This window comes from Vitis riparia, chromosome 12 (assembly GCF_004353265.1).
Source record: "Vitis riparia cultivar Riparia Gloire de Montpellier isolate 1030 chromosome 12, EGFV_Vit.rip_1.0, whole genome shotgun sequence".
In the NCBI taxonomy this organism is placed as follows: Eukaryota; Viridiplantae; Streptophyta; class Magnoliopsida; order Vitales; family Vitaceae; genus Vitis; species Vitis riparia.
In genome coordinates this window covers 15,742,392-15,752,345 of record NC_048442.1, presented here as the reverse complement: position 1 = coordinate 15,752,345, position 9,954 = coordinate 15,742,392, and the positions used below count along the sequence as shown (strand labels likewise).

General features: G+C 31.7%; 1 protein-coding gene across 1 annotated transcript; it reads right to left on the bottom strand.

Annotated features, from left to right (window-relative positions):
• Positions 1 to 775: 775 nt before the first annotated feature.
• On the bottom strand, positions 776 to 2,302 carry LOC117926018. The gene has a single exon (XM_034845109.1). It carries the CDS (start codon positions 2,300 to 2,302, stop codon positions 776 to 778), a length of 1,527 nt encoding a protein of 508 aa, XP_034701000.1.
• Positions 2,303 to 9,954: the final 7,652 nt, after the last annotated feature.

Below are 9,954 nucleotides of genomic sequence, written 5' to 3'. Positions count from 1 at the left end.
ATAAATGAAAAACTTCCTGTAAGTGCTGGGTGTGTTCGTCTCGAGTTTTGCTTTTGACTACCACATCGTCAATGTACAGCTCAATAATATCGCCAATCAACGACTTGAAGATCTTGTTCATCAATCTCTGATATGTAGCACCAGCATTCTTGAGTCCGAAGGGCATGACTTTATAACAGTAGAGCCCATGAGGAGTTATGAAGGAAGTTTTTTCTTCATCATCCGGATCCATGGGGATTTGGTGGTATCCGAAGAAAGCGTCCAGAAAGGATAGTCTTTCATGCCCAGAGGTTGCATCTACTATCTGATCTATTCGTGGTAGTGGAAAACTGTCTTTAGGGCACGCGTCATTGAGATTGGTGTAGTCTACGCACACCTGCCATTTTCCTCCCTTCTTTGGGACCACTACTACGTTCGCTAACCATTCTGGATACTCTACCTCCTTAATAAATCCAGCCTCCAATAATTTTTCCATTTTTTCCTGAATGACTTTCTGCCTGTCCGGATGGAATCGTCGGATTTTTTGTCGAACAGGCTTGGAGGTGGCTAATACGTTGAGCCTGTGAGAGGCTACACTCGAAAGTATTCCAGGCATGTCCGAGTGGGCCCAAGCAAAAATATCTCGATTTTGTTGGAGCACTTTTTGAAGTTCAAATTTCTCAGCTGGTGGCAGGAGGGTACTAATGTACGTGAAGTGTTCACCTTCCTTTGATATCCGGACGGTTTCTAGCGGATCTGCTACCGGGGGATCCTTGTCTCCCGGGTGTTGTAACTGCTATTGGTCAGAAGCAGTTGCTCCTTTGGAGGAGTGCTCGCAGTTGGTACTAGGTCCGGCTTCGCGAGCGATCTGATAACATTGTCGAGCAGCAAGTTGGCTTTCGTAAAGATTAACTTGCCCATCTCGGGTAATGAAGTTGACCCTTTGATGATATGTGGATGGAATGACTTTCATTCCATATAACCACGTACGTCCCAAGATGGCATTGAAAGGAGATAAATCCTCAACCACAGAAAACAAAACGTTTAGGATGACTGGCCCAGCATAAACCGGCAGTATTACATCTCTGAGTGAGGTTGTGGAGGAACCATTAAATCTGGACAGGGTTCTTCCGGGATTTTCTAAGATGGAGGGTTCAAAGCCCATTCGTTTAATGACTGCCACCTGCAACAAGTCTGCAGAGCTGCTTGGGTCGATCAGGATTATTTTCACCTCATAGTCTCCCACCCCTAATGTTAGGACGAGAGCATCTCGGTGCGGCTGCAACACTCGGGTTGGATCTATAGCGGGGAAGACAATGGTTCCATCTATGGGATGGATGCTCCCAGCGGCTAATCCCGGTCGGATGGAGCTCACGTGTTCCCGAACTGTGGCTGCTCGTAGCAGTCTCTGCCTTTTCCTTTTGGAATTGTACTCGTCATCCAAGGGTCCTCCGTATATGTAGTTGATCATTGTCCTAACAGGAGCTGCTGGGGCGCGTGGGCCTCGGTTACGGGGAGATTCTTCACCTTGAGGAGCTGGTCGAATATATTGTTTCAAGTGACCTGCCTTCAGGAGATCCTCCACCATGTAACGGAGGCTTATGCATGCTTCAGTCGTGTGCCCGTGATTTTTGTGGTATTCACATATTTTGTTGCGGTCCCTTTCTGAGGGGTTAGATCGTATTGGCACTGGCCATCTGAATCCGGGCAGATTGCGGATTATAGGAAGCAGTTTTTTGTATGACTTGGTGAGAGGTGTTTGAACGAGTGGTGGGCACCGCTCGTCTTGCCTCCGGTTGGATGTCCCAGGATGGCTGGGTGTTTTGAAGCTTCTGGTGGCTTCATTTTTAGTGGCTTGGCCAGTTATCAGGACCGACTGTGCAGCGGCACGGATGTCGTCCTCTAACATGGAGTATTTATTCGCACGCCGGAATAACTCGTCCATGGTTCTGGGAGGTTTTTTAGCGAGAGACTCGAAGAAGGGGGTCCCTGGGCATATGCTCCGCTTAAAAATTTGGAGGATTGCATCCATGCTGTACGATTCGACTTGTAGAACAGCTTGTTTGAAGCGCTTAACGAACTCTCTCAAAGTTTCATTTTCTTGCATTTTGAGGTTCTGCAGGGTGCTGATATTCTGCTTATGTCTGGTTGAGCATAAGTATTGCCCCACGAAGACCTCGGACAAATCCCGAAAATTGTCAATCGAGTTTACGGGCATTCGGTGGAACCATGAAAGAGCCTGGCCTTTCAGACTGGCTGGGAAAACCTTGCACAATAGCATATCATTCCCCATGTCAAGGGTCATGAGCTGCCGGTAATGCATTATATGATCAAAGGGATCGATGGACCCATCATATGCGGAGAATTTCGGGACGATGAACCCTCGCAGGGGTTCATATTTAACGATTCGAGAGCTGAAAGGTGTGGAGAGCATGTCATCCAAGCGCCTGCTAATAGAGCCTAGAGGGGCTGTACGCGAGAGAAGTTTGCCACCCTGCACCACTAGGGGGTGGGCAGCACGTCTTCATAGAATAGGTGAGCTCGAGGGCTCGGAGTATGCATCCAGTGGTATGGTGACGTGATGCCTGTTTTTGTAGGGTGTTTGGGGTCCCAGACGCGCGTACATGGCATCAGATAATTGGGGCCTCCTCTTACGTCGTCATTTGGATGAGACTCGGGTAGAGCTTGAACTTTCGTCTCATCGGACATGGTGAACATGCACTAGGGTCTGACTAGGCCCTGCTTCCTGCGGCCCGAGGGTTGGGCTCGCTTCTCGGGGGAATGGAACTCCCTGGCTATGACAGGGGTCCTGCCCCCGCTGATAGTGCTGAGGTTGGGGAGAGCTTCTGATCCTCAAGACACTGTTTTCTTTCCTGAGTTTCCTTGTTTCTTGGAGCAGAATTTGCATCTGCCGTTCATTCTCTCGCTGTCGTCTTTCCATGGCGTCCCGCCACTCGGAGTGACATTCGACACCTTTGGCTGAAGCACGACTCCTTGAGGGTGAAACCATCTTTACAGTTGGAAGGTATAGGATTTACTAAGTAGAGAAGACGGTTCCCACAGACGGCGCCAGTGTTGGTGGCGAAATTTCCCTGCTACAGTGATTGTCAATCAGCAACGAAATCTCGGTCAACGCATAGTATCAGTCCTTCCTCCTTCCTGCAAAAAGGCGTCCGGATGGGATGTCCGGACGCACCCTCCGATGGTTCTGTTAGCCATGACTCAAGGGATCAAACTTTCAGGTTGGTTTCAGGGAGAAAAACCTTACCTTCCTCTTTGTGTGAAGCCTCTTTTATATAGTGTCAGAAAGCATGGCACCGCTTGGCTAGTGGGTCCCATTGCCATGATTGTGGCCCATAGGCAAAGCAATCATGACATTTTTGGTGTCAGAAGGCGGTTGTCAGGAAGGTATTTAGGCGGTGGACGTCGCCGCACTTTATGACTTTTTAAATATCGGGAGTATGTCAGGAAAACAGAGAAGATTTGGGAATGTCTTGTCGAATGTATCTTGCATTAATGATGAGTGATAGTTCAGTGGGCTTGGTCGTCAGTGTTGTCAGAGTTATCTTCTTGATATGCAGGCGGAAGCGGATCCGGTGATTCTGCGAATATCCAACGAGCTATGCTGGCCGGGTTGTCACAAGAGTAGCCGAACATGTCTATCCGGGGAAGTTGAATCGTCTTCCTTCTCCATCCGGTGGGAGATGCTGGATGTGATATACCTGGAGAAGGTGGAACGTTGCCCAAATCCGAATATGAGATACCCGGCTAAGGTGGAATGTCAGCCGGATATAATGGCGGCTGCGAGACATCCCGGGTGGAACGAGCGATGATTCCCCCGCCCGGGTGGAACTAGCTGTGCTACGTGTCGCAGGGGGATCGTCCGCGTGGCCAAAGGAGAGAGAGACACGTGGCACTTTTTAGTGGGGATCCCACAGTAGTCACCTAATATGCTACTCCATTTGAGATTTGAAAAATAATTTGTTACTAAAATCAATATTGGCAGCCTCCAACTCCGTCAATTGCACACCATTCAATATCGAGTACAGTTTTGTTTTGTTTTAATTATTTTAATGTTTTCTTATTTTCTTTCTGGTAAAAGAAGCTTCCTCGAGATGTAGGAAATGAGTGCATATGCACTGAATATGGCAGTGCTAGTCATAGATGGATTTTTTTTTTTTTTTTAATTTAATGTTCCATAATTCCAAAAAAAAAAAGATTTAATATTATTATTTATTTAAATAAGCCATATTTGTTTAGAAAAGAGAAAAAAAATTGAAATATATATGGCTCAAGTCGATGACTTTTAAAAAAAAATGGTTTTTTTTTTGTTCTTCTTAACTAAAAAAAACCCATATTTTATAACCATAAAATATATTTTTTTTTAGGAAAAAACATATTTTTATTTTTAAAAAATAATAATTATAAAATATGGATAATGATTGAAATAAAATACAATATATAAAAGTTATTTGTAAAGTGATGTTTGTTTTTTGATTGAATTAAAAAAATCAAATATTTTTATTTTTTCTATTGAGTTAAAAGTAATTTATTGATATTGATCAACATAATTAGAGTAAATTTGTTTTCGATAAGTTCAATTTAATTATAATGATTGATATTAATATATTATTTTTAATTTAATAAAAAAAGTAAAATATTTTACCTTTTAAAAGTTTTTTCTATTCAGTTAAAAAATAAATATCATCTAAAACATATTTAAAAATATAAAAAAAAACATCAATAACATTTTAAGTTCCTAAATATAATTTTGTTTTACAAAGAATTTGAAAAAATGTTTTTAAAAATAGTTTTATGAAGCGTTTTCAAAAACTCTTCACAATAGGACCTCACTATAACTATTTTTTTTTTTTTTAGTACATCTTAATTATCTCTTGGAGATATAAAACATGGTTAATTTTGTGAGAGAAAATAAGGTATTTGTTATTTTAGTTTATAATTGGCTACCAAACACCTTGAATATAATTATTTTTTAAAGTGGATAATAAAAATATGATCCTTATTACAAGTATTATGGAAAGTTTGAAACTAGGGAAAAAATAGAAAAAGAAAAGAAAAAAGTGGATAAAAAAATAATAGTTTTTTTTTGTTAGGTTTTATTAATTTTATTCATATTTCATATAAAAATAAAGAATTTAAAATATATAATTTATAAAAATTTTACTATATTTCATCTTTTCAAAATTCTTCGGAGGTTAATAATTTTTATGTTCAACAATCCAAATATCATATGAGTTTAATTTTATCTAAATAAAGTATCACTTCTCATTAAATATTATTTAGTATTTATAAATCTATTATATGAGGTTATTAACCAAACCACATACAAGTAGAAAATAAAGAAAAATATGAGATTTTTAATGTGATTGGACAATCAATATGATCGTAATATTCATGAAGTGTATTAACACTCAATAATTCACTAATAAAAAAAAAATGACATAATGATGAAGTTTTCGAAAAACACCTCTCAATTGAGATTGTACTTTCTTAATAAAATCTTAAAAAACATAATAGGGTTAAATATATAATGAAGATAAACTCGACCCGACATCTTTAATCATAATTATAACAAGTCCCTAAATATAAATATTATGATGAAATATATAATTGTAACTTTTTTATAATATTCTAATAACTTGATGTGAAAAAAGAAGCAATTCTTCTTACACAAAATGCATAACATTTTTTTTCCATAGTACTTTCTAGGACCAAACATAACCCAAGAAAAAAGGGTTAAAAAAAATAAGATCATAATTTGGGAACATTTAAAAAAAATCTTAAAAATTAGTTTTCATAAGAGTTTTTGAGATTTTTTTTTTTAAATAATTCTCATTTAAAAATAAATAGTTTTCAATAATAAAATTATATTTGAGACCCTAATATTAAAAAAAAAAAAAAACTTAACTTATTCTTTTTCATGTAAAAGTTATCAAAACAATATGTTTATTTTAAAATTAAAATCACTTCAAATTTATTATAAAAAATGATATATTTTCAAAACATATTCTTAAAATTTATATATATACATTTTATCAAAAGTTTGTCATAATATTATTTGAATTTTAAAAACAATCTCCAAACGAGTCCTTAATCGAACATAGAGTTTAAGGAAAAAAATAATTTGTTATCTCATATTTGGTTTTAAGAAAGAAATACTATGGAAACAAGAAAACACATTAAAAATATTAATTAATTTTATTTATTTTTTTTGTCTACTTTCTTTTTCTCAAATTTTTCAATAGCCAAACATAGTGTAGGTTAACTATTTAGGCATCTTCCCTAAACTTTCCTTTACTTTTTTCTTTTTTCTTTTAAAGTACTTTTCAAGAATCATACATAGATTTAAAAAAACTATTTTTGCCCCTACGATATTCAATTTCATGTCTGAGAAAAATAATTCTAATGTAAGAATTATAAAGTGAAAAAGATTCGAGATTATTAAACTTACATTGCAAATATCCCACAGTTTTACAACATCAAAAGCTATGGACTTTGTTTAGATTAATGTGATATTTATTTTTTTTTACTTAAAATTAAATAATATTTAATAGTGTTAAATATTAAATTATTTATTTTTATAATATTTTATTTTTATTAAGTATTAATAAATAAAGAAAAACTAACATATTACTTTTTTTATTTAGAAAAAATTAAATATTTTAACTTTTTTTATCCAATAAAAAAGTTTATAATAAGTTATAAAAAAAATATAAAAATAAATAATTTACTTAAAGTTTAAAATCAAATTGCTTTTAACAAAAAATTGAAAAAATGAGCACCCACTAAGTTTTTGTGTTTTTCTTAGGCTAGAAGTTGAAGACTTGAAATCCAAGTCTATGCTAAAAGATGGGTTTGGACATAGAAGTCATGTGTTATTAACTTCTACGATAAGTTGTTTTTCAATCTATAAATTCTTTTAATAAAATTTAGTATAGAAATTCATCCAAAAAAACCTTTAAATATTATTCTTAAGCCATCAGTTGACCAAAAGTTTAGTTTTGAAAACAAGTTTCTCTTCCTCGGTGGGAGCAAAAAAATTGTTTTCTATGTTTGATTTTTTTTTTTAAATAGTTTTTAAATTTTTTTCTTTTTTTTAAAAAAAAGAGATATTTTATAAAATAAATATGAGTTATTTTCATGTGTTTTGATTTTGTAAGATGTTTTGTGAAATAATTGAAAGTATGAAGGATACTATAAGACTATGTTTGGCTTTAAAAAAAAATTGAGGAAAAATAGAAAGAAAATAAAAAATAGATTAGAAGTCAATAAATTATTTTTATTTGTTACTTTAAACTTATTTTAATTAATTGGTATAAAGATTAAATAATTTAAAATTGTATAAGTTTCTAACTAGTTTTAATTATATTTGATATTTTTCATACTACACTCAAATATGAGAAAATCATTTTCTTAACATTTTTTTTTTCTTTTCTTAGTATTTTTCAAAAACTAAACTTAACATAAGAATTTTTATATGGTATATAACTATATTTTACATTCACAAAAAAAAAAAAAAAAAAAAAACTACTTTGTGTATTTGAGTTTTTATCAAGGTTTTGTTATTGAAAATAATTATTTTCAAACTGATATTAAAAACAATTTTAAAAACCTATGACCCTATTTGATAATTATTTTTAAAAATAATTTTATCTTCTACATAAAATAAAAATAAGAATATGCTTGACAATAATAAAAAAATATGATATTTTTTTTCAAATTATATCTTTGAGATGTTTTGAATTACTTTCATTTGTTTTTTAAAAGTTGTTTTAAAAATAATTATCAATATGAAGAATGATTAAAAATAATAGAATTATTTTTAAAATATGTTTAAAAACATAGAAAACATATGAATAATATTTCAAGTTTTGAAGTAGACTTTTGCTCTATTTTTAAAAACTCTTCTCAAAACTATTTTTGAAGACACCCCAAATAGAGCTTTTATGGTCTAAATAAGACTAAAAATTTTAGTTTGTGAGTTAATAATGGACATAATTAATTCACAACTTTCCATAAAATAAAGCCATGAATGTATGCCCAAAAACTATAGCATTTTATTATGAGCTAAAATTTAGAGAGCATGTAATTTTCAGTTGCAGCCATGCAATTAAACCAAGATTTCAATGGTCTAAAAAACAAGTTTTCTTGGTCTAAAAGGCAGAAAGTAGAACAAAGGTTTGGTTTTTTTAATGAGGCCAAGAAAGAGACTTGAAACCAGAACCCACGTTAATCTCAGCAATTGTTAAATAATAATAATAATAATAATAATAATAATAATAAGAATAAGAATAAGATGGAAGAATATAGTCAAGTGGTGATGCAATCTACGGCATCCCAATTGGGACATTTTCATTCATGGGCACGAGACTTTGAAAAGGGTGACTTGACTCTAAAGTTGGCCAAACAAGTAAATAAAGGAAAAAAAAAAGGAAAGAGAAAAAGATATTGTATGTTGAAAATATTAATAGAATATGCCATGTGTATTTTGCATGATTCCAACATGTTACCGTCTATCCTTCTCAGAACTTGCTCTAGCTCTATTTGCTTCATTTGTTCAATTTTGAAGGCTAATCGTTTATTTTACTATGGTAACATTATCTTTTAGTTTCTAATAAATTTTTTGTTTATAGGTAATTTCATCAAATATATTAAATTATTACAACTATATTTGGTTCTCGGAAAATATGAAAGGTGTGTTTGGCTCTCGAAAAATTTAAAGGAAAAAAAATAAAAACGAAAAAGTAATCAATAAATTATTTTTATATGTTTTTTCAAATTCATTTGACTTGTTTCCTTCTATTATATAAAGACTAAATAATTTTAAAATGTATAAAATTTTGATAAATTTTAATTATATTTATTTTTTTTTTGTATTTTTTTTATGATAAAACCAAATAAAAAAATTAATTTTTTAATACTTTTTTTCTTTTGCTTTCTCAAAACCAAACATAGTTTAAGAAAAAAAAATATATAAAAAAAAAATTTCTTACATTGATTTTACCATGAACAATACAAAAGAAAGTCAAATATAATTAAAATTAGTAAGGAACTTATGTATTTTTAAATTATTTAATTGTAATATAAAAGAATTAAATAAATGAATGAATTTGAAGTATGAAATGAAAATAATTGATTGGTTTAAAATTTATTTTTTATTATTTCTACTTTTTCTCTTAGGTTGATTCAATTATGGAATTTGCTTTGCAATAATATGATGTATGTTTACACTACTAGCTACCTATCTCTCTCTCTCTCTCTCTCTCTCTCTCTCTCTCTCTCTCTCTATATATATATATATATATATATATATATATATATATATAAACCTCTTCAATATTATTCATTATTTATAAATCTATTAAATAAATGCATAGTAAGGATTAAATATCACAAGGATGAACACATTTCCAATCATTGCAAGAAAAACTTAATATCATTCACTTTATTGATTTGTATTACTAACATGATAATAATATTAAGAAATTCAATATAGATTCTCAATCTTGTTTCTCGTCTTTTCAAAGTACTTATTTAATCCATTTTTAATAATAAAAATAAAATGATAATTTAGGTCATGTTTAATAATTGTTTTTTAAAACAGTTTTGAAAACGACTTTTTTATTTTTTTTATAGAACAAATATCTGTTTGAAAATATGATATGTTTTTAACATATTTTCTATATTTTTAAATATGTTTTAAAGATAACTTTTACATGAAGTGCTTTATTTTTAATTATTTTTTATATTTACATAATTATTTTTAAACAATTATCAAAAAATAATAAATAACAATAAAAAAATATTTTTTGAAAACACGTTGGTTATTGTTTTTAAAAATAGAAACTATGTATATTTTTTTTCTAATTGTTAAACCTGTTTTCCCTTTTTTTCAACTGTTTTAAAAAACAGTTGCCAAACAACCTTTTTTTTTTTCCTATAACAAATAGAACA

What these genes read in the sequence shown, in the direction of transcription:
- LOC117926018 (XM_034845109.1), bottom strand. Translation starts at nt 2,302, where the DNA reads ATGCATTACCGGCAGCTCATGACCCTTGACATGGGGAATGATATGCTA.